Genomic DNA, 18560 nt, shown 5'->3' with positions numbered 1-18560 from the left:
ACAAATGTGAGCAGCCTCTTTGTTACCAACTAACATCAATCTACATATATTTGTACTGTAGCTTTAGAGGGTTACGTGACAGGATACAGAACATACAAAAGTGGTATCTAAAAGGTGTAAAATACCATAGACAAGTCATCATGACCTGAAATGTACAGTCTTTCAGGTATTCTATACTCCAATATTCTTCCTTGATTTACCTTAGTTTGTAATATATAGTACATTAGATAAGTCTTTAATATAATGGCCAGAACTCCCACTTAATATGGGACACCTATGGGGAAAAGAATGATGCTGAGCGGTTTTAAAATATGAATATAATATAAACGTATCATTAAATAATCCTGATTAGATACGACATTTTGAAAAAAAGGAAGAGATACTAGAGCCATATAGATGTTAAGGCATCTTGCAAAACTAGGGAGAGGGAAATTTATGCTCTTCTCACCTGATGTCACTGATGTAAAAAAAATTCAATTCTGGTCATTCTAGAACTTACCTAAAATCTACAATTCATTAACCCCAACACATTCTACTGGTTATATGTCAATACGCCACATGAGCAATTAGAAATATAGGGTATTGGTACCAAAAGGGTATATTTAATTTGTTCTTTACTGGCTATCCACACAATAACATATTATATATTGCCATATGAGCCTTAGTACATTAACATTGTTACTTACTTGTCACGTAGAAGTATATAAGTCTCTCATCAGTCCCGGCTTTGTTGATAGCAGAACACTTGTACATGATAGACATATTGGCTTGTTGTATAATAAGCTTGCTAACAGTCTGCAACATGATGTGTTTAGAAAGTTAGTAATGAAGCAACAATAACCCAGTTAAATGTTATGTACAAAAATAAGAAAAATCATGTTAAACTCAACAGCTGTAAGTGCCTTCAAGTATAAAGCTTGTGCGAGCAAATCAATGCAAAACACAATTTAGGTCCAAAACACAATTTAGGCCATGAAGCCTGACACATGTATGGGGACATAATTAAGTCTAATGTTTAATTCTGCCCCTCTTACATGTCTGCAAAGGAACAAAATATGGCAGGCATATCTTCCCACCTCCTCTACAGTAAGCAATGCCTGAATTAGAAATTGTATTCATACATCAGCAATGGTAGAAGAAGGGGAAGGGGAACTTAGTGTTAGTCAGTACAGAATCTAGATTATTAGTAAATTATTTTAGCATTCATAGGATTCACATAACCACAATAACTATGGCTATTATGTCCACATACATTGGTTATTGTTACATTTTTAGTCATTTGTTTTCTGCATTGCTGTGAATGCTAATAGGTTCCTACTAATACCAATACGCAGAATATTATAATAATAATATATTATTTATTTATACATATTTTAAATTTTCTATTTTGTCATTCATACTAATTGTACTGTTATAGTTCAGACACTGTTTGAAATATTGCAAGGAAAGAGGAATCTAAAAATGTAATCTTCCAATATTTCTGTATAGAAAAAAATAAATAAAAAAAATAATATAAATATATATACACCCAGGCCCGGACTGGCCATCGGGCACACCGGGCAAATGCCCGGTGGGCCGCGGTGGCCATGGGCCGAGGCCGGCAGGGGAAGTCCCAGGATCTCCCCTGCCGGTCTATGCGGGGCCGGCACTATCCGAGCGCCGGCCCCGCTGTTTTCAATGAAGGGCCGGTGAGGAGATCAAAGATCTCCCTCACCGGCCCACTTGGACAGACCTGCGGCACATGCGGCTGGGGAGGGAGGTAGAGGACCCGGCGGAGCTCTATCTTGCAGCTCCGCCGGGTTCCTCTTGCGAGATCCGGAGCGTTGCCATGGCAACGACCGGATCTCGCGAGAGTGAACTCTAGCCCGCAGGCTAGAGTTCACTCACCAGTGGACCACCAGGGATGCTGTCGGAGTGCGAGTTCCGGTCCCCCCCTCACTCTCCCAGGTTCCAGTGTGCCGGTCCCCCCCTCCCAGGCTAAAGGTAAGAAGGGAGGGGGGGACATTATAACTGCTTAATTTTTATTTTTTTACCCCACACACACACAATCCATTCAAACATTCACACACAGCACTCTCACTCCCATCACACACAGCACTCTCACACCCATCACAGCACTTTCACACACAGCACTCTCACACCCATCACACACAGAACTCTCACACACATCACACTCAGCACTCACACACATCATCCACAGCACTATCACACTCGGCACTCTCACACACATCACATTTAGGACTCACACACACATCACACTCAGCACTATCACAAAACACATCATACACAGCACTCTCACACAAATCACACTCAGCACTCACGCACATCAGCCACAGCACTATCACACTCGGCACTCTCACACACATCACATTTAGGACTCACACACACATCACACTCAGCACTATCACAAAACACATCATACACAGCACTCTCACACACATCACACACAGCACTCTCACACATCATCCACAGCACTATCACACTCGGCACCCTCACACACATCACCCTCAGCACTCACACACATCATCCACAGCACTATCACACTCAGCACTCTCACACACATCACACTCAGGACTCACACACATCACACTCAGCACTATCACAAAACACATCATACACAGCACTCACACACATCATACACAGCACCCTCACACACATCACCCATCATACACACATACTGCACCCCTCACATACACACCGAACCTCCCCAACACACTGCACCACACACATACACAATACTTCCAAACATATATATATATATATACACACGCACACACACACACACACACACACACACACACTACATTCCTGACATACACACTCTGGATACCCTATACACACACTAGATTCCTTGTAAGCAAACACATACTACACCCCTAAACACACACTCTCTACAAACACTACATCACATATATACACACACACACACACACTATAGCCTGTATGCACACACTTGCTACATCCCCTATACACACATTCTCTACAGACCCTAGCCACATATGCATTAAATTACACCACAAACACAACACGACTAAAAACGACCTTATTACACAATACCACACCACAATCAGCTCACTCTATACACACACACACAATCCCACAAGCAGGCTCCAAACACAGCACAATACTCTTTCCTGGCATTTTTGTCTCCTGGTATCCATTTATAGAGACACCAGAGACAAATTGCAAGGAAACACAGTGCAAGCATGTTATTAAATTAGCTTGCACTGTGCAGAACAAATACAGGGCTTTTTTCTCATGCTAGAGCTCTTTAGCAGAGCTCTGCGCATGGTCTGCCCTGGTGACGACAAAACACACCCTCTCTGCCCCGCCCCTTCTTAGTGGGCTGCTGTGATAAAAAAATGCCCGGGCCGAATTTTTATCCCAGTCCGGCCCTGTATACACCAGTATATATATGGATATGTATACCAGCAGCAGATAAATACCATAGCTGACTTGCTGCAAGGCTTTACTACTTTCCTAAAACATTTTTATTTCTGTTCTCCAGTTTTGCAGAATCATGATCCATTCCCAGAATAATCTGGGATATTTGTGTCAGAAAATAGGAACATACCAACACTTTTGACAAAGTAAAAAGTGTGGCTTGAAAACAGGAAGTGATAATAGGAAACAGGAAGTCAGTGTGATATGTTTTTAGTTTCTTATTTTATCTCTAGCTTAACACTCGCATAGCAGGTATGTTAGTCATCAGGGATCTTTGAGGAATTTCTGGAAAGGTCAACAAGATTCCCAAATGTTTACCTAGGTCACTGTGTAGAAAACAACAAGCAATGAATGAGCCAGATATTCAGCAATGTCCATTTTGAAAATAATAATTTTACGCTGTGGAATTTGTCTTGGAAAAAGTGGTTATTCCACTGATAATCTTTTAGTGTTTGTAATCTGAGATATAACGTGTCATATTTATTAAAAAAAACTTTTTTCTTTTGAATACTAATAAAAGTGACTGAAAATTCCCCCCACTAATTATGCAAGACCTCAATGTACAATTATTTGCTAGCAAATTAAATTTGGGCTTTACAGGGAGACCAAGAAGTGTGAAAAATTGACAAGGAAATTGCTAATATAAGGCCAAAAAAAGCCAAATTCTGCAATTTAAAAAATATATTTATTATATTATTTTGGCCTAAAACTTACAATTCTTCTACTAATAAACATATCAATTGATGTACAATTTAGTGCATGTCACTCGCCTGTCAAGATGAACCCATCTATACAGTTATTCAATAAACTATAACCACAGCTTGGCTAATTCAGCCTCAATTTTCAGATTTAATTTGCTGAAATTCTGTTTTTAGTTAGTATCCCTGTTAAAGGATATGTTTTGTATGTGTTTTAATTGAATGTTTTTTTTTCTAATAATAAAAGAGTTCATGTATTCAGTTTGTGTACTTGATAAATGAACTTTTAACCCAGGGTAATTAGGCTGTAGTAATTTTTTCCTTGTATTGCTTTTTTTTGGGTACTTCCCTTATTGAAAAATAGATTAAGTGCAGACGTTGTTGTAGTCATATTGTAGAAAATTGACTTCCCCAATAATTCACAATTGTTCCTGGCAGGATGACTTTAGGAAGTGTAAAGTAATCAGGCAATATCACCCAGAGGCTGCATAAACGGATACCTTATTCCGTCCCTCCACAAACTCGCTCCAAGTCTCAATACTTTCAATACTGTTCACCGCTCCCTCTTGGGTCACATCTTTCCAATCTTTACACTCAGGCATTCGATCACGCTGGTGTCTACGAGATGATCTTTGCTTTGCTCTATACAGCAGGAGAAAAGAAGTGTCAGTAAGATAATATTTCATGTGCATTGAAGGTCTAGAGCTGAAAAATGTATGTTTGTGTTACTCTCAATTGCACTTTCTATACCATGAGCTATAACAAAAGGAAATTAAAAGAGTTGGGGGTAGTCAATCATACCTATCTAGTTGAGATTTATAACATATAACACCTAGACTGTGAGCATTATTTTTACAGTGCATCAAAAAGTCTTTACTGTTTGGCTAACCTTTCTAAATATGGGGTGGGTTGGTTGACTTTCCTAAATATGCATACATAAGCATAGGGAGACTATGTAGGTCACATGCAGGGAGGTGTGACTAGGCTCTATAAACAATGTGAATGAATTCTAAATGTTAGAGAATTGAAAAAGAGTAAACAGACTCAAGAGTGGAAACATTGTGTTGGCCACAATACATTGTAACATACACACTGCGGCGGGAATACATCTTGCATGGAGTCCATGGCCTCCACTGCCATTGAATGGATGCTGGAGCTGGAACCCCGAATACAGTGCAGGTGAGGGCTTGGCGACTGCCTTGAGCATAAATACTTGGTGATGAAGCCTCCTTTTCATGAATTTGCGGTGGGACTAAGAGACAATATGAAAAAGAATTATATACGTAGAGAGAAATCCTGATAAGGATTCTATACACATGCAGATATTGCACACATAGAATATGTATTTTTCTTTTTATACTTTGTGTAGGTTCTGGAAATTAGAAACCATAAAGTACGCAAAAACAACACTAAAACAATTTGTAAAGTCTGGTCTGACTTTGCAGATACCAGGGTATCTTGGAATTCCAGAGTTCTGTACAGCAACTGTGCAAATTCTAATGAAGTAATGAAATACATAACTTTATATATGTCATGTTGTTCTCAACAGAGGTATATACCACTAATTTCATGACAATCCATAATTTAAACATTGTGACTAAGACTTCAGACTGACTCCATACACATTGGAGAAGGCAAGTCCTATGTAACCTAGCGGTTCACTGCATGGAATTGCTGCCAAACATCAAAATAAATTTGGACATTATGTATTTGCCAATGGTCCACCTGTTTTGTCCATACCCTTTCTCCAAACATACATTTTATTTCATTTGTTTGCAGAGTGTCCTAACCAAACTTCCTCTTACTCATTCCATGCTTGCTATTCCATGAGGTCTTGGCATACAATGTTTTCCCCACCATTCCCCAAGTAATTGCTAATTCTAATAAATTCTATGTTAAGCAATAATCCCTTGTACTTTGTTAGTCTTTTTTTGAAATATTTGTGCATTTCTACTAATAATGTGAGCTATACGTATATTTCTTCTCACAATGTTTATGGTGAAGAGAGAGATAGAGCGGTAAGTGACCTCACTGTCTTCAATATTTTTCTTTATTTATTTTTTTGGAAAAGATTCAGTATTTGGCCAAAAATTAGAAGGTATATTGAACATAATGCATATTGACCACGTTAACTATATATGTTATGGATGCAAGTGTTATTGTGTCAGTCTCCATGCCATCTTGCACTTACAACCATCTGTTGTACGGTTTGCTCCTGTTAAGGTATTATTTGGCATTCTAAAATAAAGTTATTAAAAAGGGAAAAACATTATGAGTAGCAGTTTGATATTTACAGTTATAGCCAAACTAGCAGCATTAAACAAACAGCTATATCAGCTATCAAAATCTTTAAATGTGTAGGTAATGGTGTGTTGGAATATTATATGAAGTTTATGGCATTGATGGATATGTTTTGCACTGCAGATATTTTACATTGCTGATGTTGGCTGAACCAAATGTGCCAAAGTTAGCCACCAATGCTCGATAGGTTTTAAAACTTTACTGATTTGAAATCCATCTCTTTCAGCTGTACTTTTTTGCTTTGCAATTGTGTATGACTTGTCTACAATTTCTCTATATTACTTTCACCAATGTTATAAAAATGTTTTAAAATATAAAGACATGTTCTTGTATGTGTTTTCTTTTTTTTTTTTACATCTTGATTGGAGTTGTTTGCACACTGTATAACATTTACAAACATGTTTCAGTTTGCATAGATTATATAGACTAGCATGTTAATATTCAATACTAGAAAGTACACTATGTGGAGATAAATAATACAAATATAGATGCAAATAAGTTTTGTTAACGATCATATCAGAGTGATATTCTAACATTATGTTTCCTAGCTGACAAGTGTGAAAGTTACAGTCCACAGTACCTTAAAAGACAAAATGATCTCTTAACCATATGCACCCAATATGTCCCTCTAACATTACCTTAACCATACTACCCCATCCATTAAATCTCACATTCATTGCTTTAACCTTAACCTAGCCGTGAACTGTTGTTCTTTCTTTGATGACTTTTTTTGCAGTGGTTATGCTGTTGTCATGTGAACACAATATCACCCTATTTAAGAGGGACATGTATTTAGTGTCCTATAGCTTTGAACAACCAATTATAAAGTCGATTTAATGTATTATTAAAGTCTTGAGAACTCAACCAAGTTTGGGAAGCTTAGAGTGAAACCAGTCCATAAGTACTCGTTTATGTTTTCTTCTCTGCCTTTAACCCCTTAAGGACACATGACATGTGTGACATGTCATGATCCCCTTTTATTCCAGAAGTTTGGTCCTTAAGGGGTTAAACTAGTGAACAATAATATTATAATATATTGATACTCAAATCTGTTAGTGCTTTAGAGATTAATAGCTTTACAATTAACAAGCATCAGATGAACCACCAGTTCGAACTCATCATATTTTAGTAAAAAGTCACAACATTATCACAGAAGTAAATTATATTATCTGGGAATCAATCAATTATTTAATGGATTAGCCATGATTAGGAGAATTGACATGCAGTCTGTATTAAAAATTAAATGTAGGATATTAAAAAAATATAATTATAAAAAACAAGGTATTTTTACATTTACTTTCTGTATTTGTTGTTAGCTGACTACAATGAAAGGTTTTGCAAAAACAGTAGCAAACATATCCCTCATATTCTCCTTCTGGATACCAGTTAGCATGTATTTTCCAAATATTTTGAATTAATTTCATTGACTACTGGGCAGTATCTGTGTCCCTTTGGCCCTATAAATCAGTCTTATTAAAGTGAGATCTAAACAAATTATTATCATAGTTATAAAACAGATCCCATTACAAGTCTATTTTTAACTCGATTTAATTCATTAAAGCACATATTGTGTCTGTATGTTGTGTTTTGTTTGTTTTATTTTCTGGTATGTCCTGTTTTCAAGTTATTGTTGCATAAATGTAGCTATATCGTCATCGTCTGATTAGCATCATTAGAAAATGAGTTAGTCCGTCCAAATAAGCAGAAGAATGCCTTTAAGCAAAGAAGCAATGTGAACCAATATTCTTTACATTTACACAATAATAACTTGAATTGGAGCAAATTATAAAAAAAAAAACCACAACATATAGACAAAATTATAAGAATATTTTTATTATGCAAAATACATAGCATTACAGATCTGCTTTAATCATATTGATATTAAAGTTAGAGCAACAATTCCAGTGTGTAATATCTTAATCACAAATTAGATATAAGTGCATCTAATTGATGCAGAATTATTTGCAGTTTTGAACTCAGCAATACACATTTGGAAATAGTCAAAGCAAAAACACCACGCTAACAAAATCCACTAAAACCAGCATTCAGCATAATCTGATAAGTAAATCACTATTTTTTTTAGTAAATATAGCAGCTGGGACACAGTTTCTCTATTACTTTAGAATGTATACAAATTTGAACAAACTTCTTTTTTTATACGTAAAACATTTTTCACTGTTTATGTTTTCATTTGATCTGACTGATTGAAGGCTGTAGTTATTTCACACGAAAAGAGGACACCGGTTGATTTTAAATTGTTCATGTCACAGGAGAAGAACAGACACTGTATAAGTTATGTGATATTTTACATGTCTTTAATCCTGAGGAAATGATCAAGTGTGTCCTTTATTTTTGCTTAGCATGTTGGAGTACAAAACAAAATTCACTTAATTACCACCATAATCAAAATGAATTTCACAAATTAAATAAAATGTGTGCCTGAACAGACAGACTACCATTGAGGAAATATGATATAATAGATGAAGGGACGTGTTTCACAACAGATGTGAACAAAATGAACTGGTACTTTAAATAGTTTAGATATTGTTTATACATGAGTCCACACCTAGTAAGTATTTGTCATGAAATACAGCAGAGTCCTGTGTGTTTAAAAAGCTTGCAGGCTCTCTATCACGTGCAGATTGGCAGAATTCTCCATTTCATCTCGATTTTACCAGCTTGACTTTTTCCCCCTAACTTTTGCAGTTTCTAGCCAATTCTGGCAGAGTACAGAATATTTGATAGAGTCCTAACCTCAACATCTGAGGAAAGGGATTTAGGGGTGATTATTTCTGATGACTTAAAGGTAGGCAGACAATGTAATAGAGCAGCAGAAAATGCTAGCAGAATGCTTGGTTGTATAGGGAGAGGTATTAGCAGTAGAAAGAGGGAAGTGCTCATGCCATTGTACAGAACACTGGTGAGACCTCACTTGGAGTATTGTACGCAGTACTGGAGACCATATCTTCAGAAGGATATTGATACCTTAGAGAGAGTTCAAAGAAGGGCTACTAAACTGGTTCATGGATTGCAGGATAAAACTTACCAGGAAAGGTTAAAGGATCTTAACATGTATAGCTTGGAGGAAAGACGAGACAGGGGGGATATGATAGAAACATTTAAATACATAAAGGGAATCAACACAGTAAAGGAGGAGACTATATTTAAAAGAAGAAAAACTACCACAACAAGAGGACATAGTCTTAAATTAGAGGGGCAAAGGTTTAAAAATAATATCAGGAAGTATTACTTTACGGAGAGGGTAGAGGATGCATGGAATAGCCTTCCAGCAGAAGTGGTAGAGGTTAACACAGTAAAGGAGTTTAAGCATGCGTGGGATAGGCATAAGGCTATCCTAACTATAAGATAAGGCTAGGGACTAATGAAAGTATTTAGAAAACTGGGCAGACTAGATGGGCCTAATGGTTCTTATCTGCCATCACATTCTATGTTTCTATGTTTCTATCTAGTGAAGGGGATACATTCCCATGTGTAACTATGACATAAAAGCATTCCCACAATACCAATGACATCTGTATTCTGAGATGCACAGAAGGTGAATGATGTCGTAGAGTTGTGTTTTTTTGCTTTCCAATTCAGTGCATTTTAATGATTGTGTTTGCTTTAAACGTTAGTAACCATGTTACATCAAGAGAGAACTAGATCTAACTTTACACCTCCTTAGACTTTCAAAAAAAGGGAAAGAGCAGTTAGGAAGCTGCAGCCACAGCCACACAGATAAGGAGTACTTTTAATGCATATATATTGGTTATTTAAAATATATTTTTATACTTTAGGCTTATGAAGAATATTGGATGGAAAAATGGATGGAAAAATGAAGGCTCTGCGGAAGTGCCAAGTCCAATTTAAATGACTGGACCTCAATATACATTTTGAGTATTTTGTAATGCTATAATCTTTATGCAATACTCATGTTGAGTGTGTTGGAATTGTATTAAAATTCTGACACAATTTATGATATCAAAAGGCAAAGTAGGGACATCTTTGTCTTATGGGCAATGACGATGCTGACTACAGATAACAAGAGGCAGAACTTCCTGGTTGTTCTATGATGGATGCCATGGGGTTGCATGATCTCCCTCAGACATTTGAACCCTCACCTGTGCACCTATGCAAGTATAGCAGTGTCACAGTTCCCAAACAGTAAAGCACCAAGAGCTGATGAAAGAAAATGGTGGCACCCTCAAGGGAGCGCTTCAGGTAAGTATTACTACCTCCCACTTTATCCCATAGCTACCTCATACTAAATGCAATTGTCATGCTTTACAAAGTAGGCAGAAACTTCTGAAGGTGACAGAGTCAGTTTAAAATCAAACACAAATTAAAATGTTCAGGTAAATGTTTGTGTATGATTTTTTTTTTTGCATTTGGTCCATCACCCTGTTTTACTCTTACCATTCACCACCAATTGTAAGCTGATTTGCTCTTCTAAGCCAGCCTGCTCATTTTTCAGCACCAGGGTGTACGTTCCAGCATCTTGTTCCACCACATCCCTGATCTGCAGGGCATGTTGAGATTGACGGTACTTGCCGTAATTGTTGCTAAATGGTACAAGCTTTCCATCTTTGAGCCTGAGGGGAAAAATGCATTTTCATCTAAATGTATATATGTATGCATTTATTAAATCTAGTAAATACTTGACGTTCTGAACACTTTGGCTTTAAATCAGATCTACATACTAGTTAATTGTGGCATGACTGAAGTTATACTTAAACAATGTATACATTCATTTTTCTCAAACCCAGCTATTAAAGTGGCACTGCCATGCCGCCAACCCCCAGCAGAGCTACCGCCATCAAAAAGTGTCTATCCCCCAGCTGACATCAGTGACAGCTGCAGTGAAAGTGGCTCTATCTATGGAGGAGCTTGCCATTTCATGGGATCCTCAATAGACCTCTCTGTTGTGCTCTCAGGCATGCACAAGTGTAAAGCAGTGACATTGGCTCTTTGCAGCTGAAACCCCAGGAGCAGAAGAGGAACATTTGGAAAAGAATGGCGGTGCCTGCAAGAATATGTTCAGGTATGTAGAATTCACCTTTGCCTGCCCCCACCCCCAGCCCCCAGTGGCAATGTCACTATAGGGTTTTTTTGCAAATTATGCAAAGTTCACAGATAGCTACTGTAAAAAGGCCCAGAAAATATGTCCAGCTCTTAAATCTGAACATTAGCAGCTGACTTCAATGATATCATGTAAGTGATTATGTTCCACAAAAGCCCACTGGAGTCATGCTGACATCTTGTGAGTATATACAGTGCCCTCCACTAATATTGGCACCCTTGGTAAATATGAGAAAATAAAAACATGTTTTATTGTTTATTGTTTAACCTTTTGTAAAAAAAAATAAAAAAAAAATACACAAACTGCTATTACACATAACACAGGTTTATCCAAAAATACATATTTGTTTTTAATAATTGTGCCCCACATATGCTTAACAAAGATTTTTTTTTTTTTAAACCTGTGAAATGTTTGCAATTGTTTGATATCCACAAGAGCAGAGTCCTTTTGGGTATATTTTCAACAAAAGATTGAAAGATGAAACAATAAATATATTTTTCACAGCCTTCTATTTATCAAGGGTGCCAATTTTAGTGGAGGGCATTGTATTAATGACATGTTAGGTGCCTAGAAGTAACAAAAGTGGTAAATATCTATATGAATTGTTATTGTGAGTGAACTCCAGCCAAATATTATCATATGCAACATGTGTGCGCGTTTGCATATGAATCTGTACGTGTGTATGTTTATGAAAGTGTGTTGATGTGCATGTGTGAAATCATCAGAATCTGATATCTTATTTTCATACCTGACTTGCAAAACAGACTGTTAATCTAGCATAGTTCAAAATAAAAGTGAATCTCATGTTTAAATTTACAACCCAGCGAATGACTTGTGTGTTTAACCCCTTAAGGACCAAACTTCTGGAATAAAGGGGAATCATGACATGTCACACATGTCATTTGTCCTTAACCCCTTAAGGACCAAACTTCTGGAATAAAAGGGAATCATGACATGTCACACATGTCATGTGTCCTTAAGGGGTTAAGGGGTTAAGTTCAGAAGGTAAGCCATATTGTCAAAGAGAACAAAGATATCATACCACTGGAATGAAGGCAGGGGGTAAGCTGAAACTTTAACCGAAAGTTGTGCTATCTTGGTACCAGCTGTGGCTTCAATCACCTTTGTTTCCTTATTCTCCACAGTGATGAAAGGTTTTTCTAGAGAAAGAATATCACATGAACAACAAAGATAGAAAGAAACATAGGCCTCGATTTAATGAGCTTTCCAAACGATTCACTACTGTTAGAAAAACTTTTCAAATTATTAATCTACAAAAGTCCAATAGACTTTATTGTGACTTGTATAGATATATCATTTGGAAAGTTGAACAGTTTTAAAAATCATTTGGAAATCAAATTAATATTTGGTTGGGCTCACATATTTACTAAAAGGCATAACAAAAAGGAAGAACAGAGTGGTTTATTTTTGTCAAATAAAATCTTATTAGAGTTATTGTTCTGTTTTTTTGTTTTGGATAAACAAAAAAAATTATATTTCTCCAACAGATAGAAATTGCCATTCTATTTCCTTTTAAAGCATCGCTGATCTGATCCATTATCAGAAGAATATAATGCAGGTTCTAGTCTTGGATTCTTGGCGGAAGTGATATTAATGTACTATTAAAGTGAATAGGACATCTGAAGTCTGTGGTTGATTCCTGAAGCCATAATAGTGACAATAGCAATTAAATACTCTCTTTTTAAGTCTACTCAGGGGTAGAGAAAGTATTCTGTAACTGAAAATATATATTCACATATTTAGTGCAAAATAAATATCCATTTAACGTGGAAATCTGATTTCATGTTAACTCTTGTATATGTAGTTTATGTGTGTATACTGAATTACTTTTTTTTTAGATAGTCAAATAGTTTTAGAGCTACTGATTTATTTTCGCTTTGGTTATCTGTGCACCATGCATACCAAAACAACACTCATGGAAAGCAATGGTATACCAATAATTCCTACAGTTTCACCAGTGGTTTTATGATCTCAGCCCAGTCTACCCACAATACTTCTAATTAGTGGTATCTGAAAAACAAATTTAGCCCTGACAAAGTCCTAACCCATGCCATTTCCTTATTGTTCTGTACCATGAACAATGACCTCACAGCTCTGCTCATACTGCCACGTCTCGCTTGTAGCTTGGCAAACGTACGTCCCCAGGTCATCCTTGTTTACATTCGGCAGAGTAATGGTACTATAGACCTCTGTGTGTTCTTGCTGTGGTCGGCGATCAGAATACTTGATAACATAGCGATGACTCTAAAAGAAGAGATGGAATAAGTATCAACAAGGTAAAGTAGATATCCTTAACTTTATCAACTATAATTACATCCAATCATTTCAAATGCTTTTGCAAGCTATTAAAGCAAAAGTTGAAATGAAACTTATTAAAAAAAATAGATGTTTAATTTACCAATGCAAAAGTGGCATCTTATATGATGTTAAGAAAATGAGGAGTGTCCAACACTAGCAGAGTTAAAAAAAAAAAAAGTCTAGGGTACACATCTGGCTCCTACCTGGCACTCTGAAGTGTGGCGTGAGTGAAACAGAGAATATGTTTAGTTGGATGGGGAGCAAGTAAGGGCATCTGAGAGTTCTGTGTTTTGGGCACCTGGGATCTAATGCCAGTCATTTATGAATGGGAAAGAGGAATGTGTTTAACTATAAATACTTAGTGTCATACACAGTGAGTGATTAGATGTTCTCTAAGCTAGCAGTGTTTTATTCTAGTCATAAACTTGATAATGGTAGCAAAGTCAGAATAGTCCAACAAAATATCAAATGTTCAGTAACTATGAATACACAAGATTGCCAGAACCAAGACAGGTGGTTTCTTCAGTGGTTCTGGTGGTTCTGTATAGGCTGAAATCAATGAGTCAATTTGGCTACACCAATATATTTGGGAGTACATGTTCTGCAGTAATTTGGCATGGCCGTATTGAAATGGGTCAGACTTGCCATAAAAGCAGTAGATGGAAACATAGGGCATACTACCAGCAGATTCAGGTAACAAGCAGCATTGGACCTTTAACCATTTTATTGTGTGAAGGCATTAGAACCACTGCTTCAAATACAATTGGCATGCGTTGCAATAGTTTGGATAATAGTTGAAAACTTACCGTTTTACCAGGATAAACCCATTCAAAGTTAACTGGGGTATTAAATTCAGCTGTCACAGTGCAGTTCAGTACTAACTGATCTCCCACCAGTAACTCCACATTGTTTTTAGGAGTCAGTTCCATATTATAGAACCTGATGCCTGGAGTGATGAAGATAAAGAAATAGTTGTGATTAACCTACTTTTTCCATTCAACATTACAGAGAGACTGTTCTATGAATTTTTTTAGCCTATGTTACTTTTGCTATATAACCTTCTGAGATGCATACATAATATAAATAAGCAATTATCCGAAAAATGGTTTCGTTATTTAGAGGTTCAAGAAAGCCACCAACCACCTATAAATAATTGTGATTTATGAAATGTGTGCATAATCCCTTAAAGGATACTGAAGATCATTTATTTTTTTAACCCCTTAAGGACACATGACGTGTGTGACACGTCATGATTCCCTTTTATTCCAGAAGTTTGGTCCTTAAGGGGTTAAGAATAAGTAAAGCTAAATCATTTTTGATTCATTAGTCAAGGACTGTAAGTTCGACATTTTCAAGCAAGCCAGCTAGCTTGCTGCAATTTATCTTTCAATTTGCCATTTAAATCATCGATTATCCATTTTATTGGGTAAACAGAAAACAGTGGATCATCTTTCCAGATTGTATGCAGATATCAGTCAATATAGATTGTTTAACTGCAGATTCAGTCTCTAGAGGTATGTTTACCTCTAGAAAATGTTGCCAGCGAATCAATCAGCAGAAATAAATCATTTGTAATCAGAGACTGTTTATGTCCCCTTAAAGGGACACTATAGTCACCTGAACAACTTTAGCTTAATGAAGCAGTTTTGATGTATAGAACATGCCCCTGCAGTCTCACTGCTCAATCCTCTGCCATTTAGGAGTTAAATCCCTTTGTTTATGGACCCTAGTCACACCTCCCTGCATGTGACTTGCACAGCCTTCCATAAACACTTCCTGTAAAGAGAGCCCTATTTAGGCTTTCTTTATTGCAAGTTCTGTTTAATTAAGATTTTCTTATCCCCTGCTATGCTAAGAGCTTGCTAGACCCTGCAAGAGCCTCCTGTATGTGATTAAAGTTCAATTTAGAGATTGAGATACAATTATTTAAGGTAAATTACATCTGTTTGAAAGTGAAACCATTTTTTTTTTTTTCATGCAGGCTCTGTCAATCATAGCCAGGGGAGGTGTGGCTAGGGCTGCATAAACAGAAACAAAGTGATTTAACTCCTAAATGACAGTGAATTGAGCAGTGAAATTGCAGGGGAATGATCTATACAGTAAAACTGCTTTATTTAGCTAAAGTAATTTAGGTGACTATAGTGTTCCTTTAATGGACAGGATACTGGATTGTAGATTATTGTTGAATTGACACTCTATTTTACCCTAGTTATTTTGTTACATTGAAATCAACTGGCTACAAATAACCACTTTGCTGAAGTATGTATTTATAGGTAGAACACTGTCTCCTAAAAACTGTTCTTCTGGGATATGAGAAGATTGTTACCATACATAAAAACTAAACTACTACTACAGTAAACATAAAATATATATATTATTCTAGCTTGCTGCTTGATATATTTTCCCTTTATTTTTCCCAGACTTCACATTTTATTTCTTACCTGTGAAATGTACAAAGAAGTAACTGGAGAAAAACTCCCTACTATCAATGATGGTCCTACACTGCAGAAAAAGGACATCCCTTATTTTATCTGAAGGAACCAGCATCCCCTCCTTGTCATCCCATATCACACTCTTCCCATCTGGAACAATGACGGAGTTTGCCTGCTGGAATAATAACACATATCTAGTAAACAGACAGAACAAATATAGACACATACCGGTACATTGGTTTTAATTTGAGTGCCTACATTGGATTCAGTTATAAGTTTAATCTAACTGATCACACAAAAATAAAACAAATATATTCACACTGATGTGTCTACATGTGGGTGGGTGGGTGGTTCTTACCATATACAGAGTTACATTAAGGTCTGGAATTGATACAAGACATGGAACTATGGTGGTTTCCTTGTTAATTAGTAGTGTGCCTGGGGGGCTGAAGAAGGGTTGTTCCCAATCTGAGGATAGAGGTGAGACAAAACCAAACATCACAGATGTATTAATAAATATTCATAGCCAATGCTTGATGAACTCTGCATAGAAAAATATACAGATAGGTCTATAACAGACAGTGTGGTTATTTATAAAGGACACTTTTTGTCTGAAAGTTGAAAAAGTGGAAAGATCATTTGGTTTTCCAACAGACTGTTTCTTCTGTCTTCACTTAAGTTTCTCCCAACTTGCTCTTTACAATAAGCCCATGTGTCTAATTTAGGACTATATCACTAAGAGCTAGTGAAGGCATTTGCCAAAACCCTTATTATTATTATTATTATTATTATAATATCCCGTGTTGTCATTAAAATCTGCACGATTGGTTTATCTTATTTATCACAGGAAATGCTCTGTTGTTAACTTAACATATGAGTAGTATATCACCATAGTTGTTCATGTACCATATTGCAATGGTGGCACAGAATAGTAATAGGTATTAAGTTAATATAGCAGGTTGCTAGGAATTTAAAGAACGCAAATGCTTAAAATAAAAACACTTACCTGAAATCAATCCTTTTGCCAGAATTCCCTAATTCACTTATAGCTACCATTATAGCTAGCCAGTCACCTTTCATCAGCATCAGTTTGGGAATTTATGAAAGTAAATGTAGAACAAACCTTCCTAACTGCATCAACAAATAGGACTCTATTCAGAATTATGTGACAGACAGGCTGTAGAGCTATGCAGACTTTGAGTAACCACTGCATGAGTAGAGTCTCAGCTTGGCGAATGTAGCCTGACTTGGATCTGCAACGATTTTATACGAAGTACACTCAGTTGTTTATATCTATCCCTGTTGTTCATATCCATCCTTCTCAAAAACTGATAATTATTGTTAAGAGACCACTATAGTTACATATAACCCTTTAAATTATATTAGTACCTTTAGTCTCAAGAAGTTGCATTCCCTCCCCATGATGTTCCTCATCACTTGTCTGCTTACCTCTTACAAATACATGGATGCTGTCGGCTGTCATACCCTTGATCTTGGCCTTGAAAAAGATGTAGTGACAGCTATAAGAGCCTGTGTCATTTGCCCGTGTTCCGACCAGTTTGAACACTTTGCAGTAAGGTTTGTCGAGGACACCTTCACAATCTTCCTCTGTCACACTACGACTGCTGCCACTACTCACAGTCACCTTGTTGTCCTTTTCTTTCGTGTATGTTTCTTGAAAGCCCCCTGGCCACGACCACTGCAAAGGGGACTGCCCCCTGGCAACCGGATATTAAAAAAACATTTCACTATAGATGTTATTTATTTACAACGTTCAATGTATCACAGTCAGACTATTCATCCCAGTTCATAGAACAAAATAATGTATTTTCCACTTTATAATAATATAAAGAAATAAAAAATACTGATTAAAAAATATAATTGAAATCACATTTTCTTTGTAAAGGGATATTATTTGTCTCATGGTCCACTATAACTCCAAATAATGGCATAAATAGTACAAATAGGAAAATGCAATAGAGAAAAAGCCCAAAACAAGAAAATGAAATGCACTTTCAGTGAAGGACATACAAAACAAATGTTTTGGGTCGCAGACTCTTTATTAATGTGAAATGTCCGCTTTGGAACATTTTGTTGGGTACATCCACTCACTAGCATTGCTTTCCTGTTTGTGGGAAGGAAACGTGCTCTCTCCCACGCTAATCACTCTAAAATTGTGTAAGGTGTATAGTTTTTTTCTTTTGCACTTGAAATTTCTAAAGTTGTTTCACCTTTGTTCAGACTCAAATATTTTGTTGTGGTACAAACTATATAATCCATGTAAGA

The 18560-nt window shown here is 36.5% G+C and overlaps 1 protein-coding gene across 1 annotated transcript in view; it reads right to left on the bottom strand.

The window, feature by feature from the left end:
- The window catches only part of FLT4 (fms related receptor tyrosine kinase 4), a 199749-nt gene that overhangs the window by 37520 nt on the left and 143669 nt on the right, over nucleotides 1-18560 (bottom strand). Inside the window, exons 3-12 of the mRNA XM_063447902.1 lie at nucleotides 17724-17992; nucleotides 16633-16742; nucleotides 16284-16449; nucleotides 14649-14788; nucleotides 13617-13788; nucleotides 12566-12683; nucleotides 10860-11035; nucleotides 5232-5394; nucleotides 4643-4784; nucleotides 687-795 (exon numbers count right to left, since the gene is read on the bottom strand). Of these exons, the coding sequence (XP_063303972.1) occupies nucleotides 687-795; nucleotides 4643-4784; nucleotides 5232-5394; nucleotides 10860-11035; nucleotides 12566-12683; nucleotides 13617-13788; nucleotides 14649-14788; nucleotides 16284-16449; nucleotides 16633-16742; nucleotides 17724-17992 (1565 nt within the window). The remainder of the gene's footprint in view (nucleotides 1-686; nucleotides 796-4642; nucleotides 4785-5231; nucleotides 5395-10859; nucleotides 11036-12565; nucleotides 12684-13616; nucleotides 13789-14648; nucleotides 14789-16283; nucleotides 16450-16632; nucleotides 16743-17723; nucleotides 17993-18560) is intronic.

The sequence above is a fragment of the Pelobates fuscus genome, chromosome 3 (genome assembly GCF_036172605.1).
Source record: "Pelobates fuscus isolate aPelFus1 chromosome 3, aPelFus1.pri, whole genome shotgun sequence".
NCBI classification, from domain to species: domain Eukaryota; kingdom Metazoa; phylum Chordata; class Amphibia; order Anura; family Pelobatidae; genus Pelobates; species Pelobates fuscus.
This window is presented reverse-complemented; position numbering and strand designations above follow the sequence as displayed.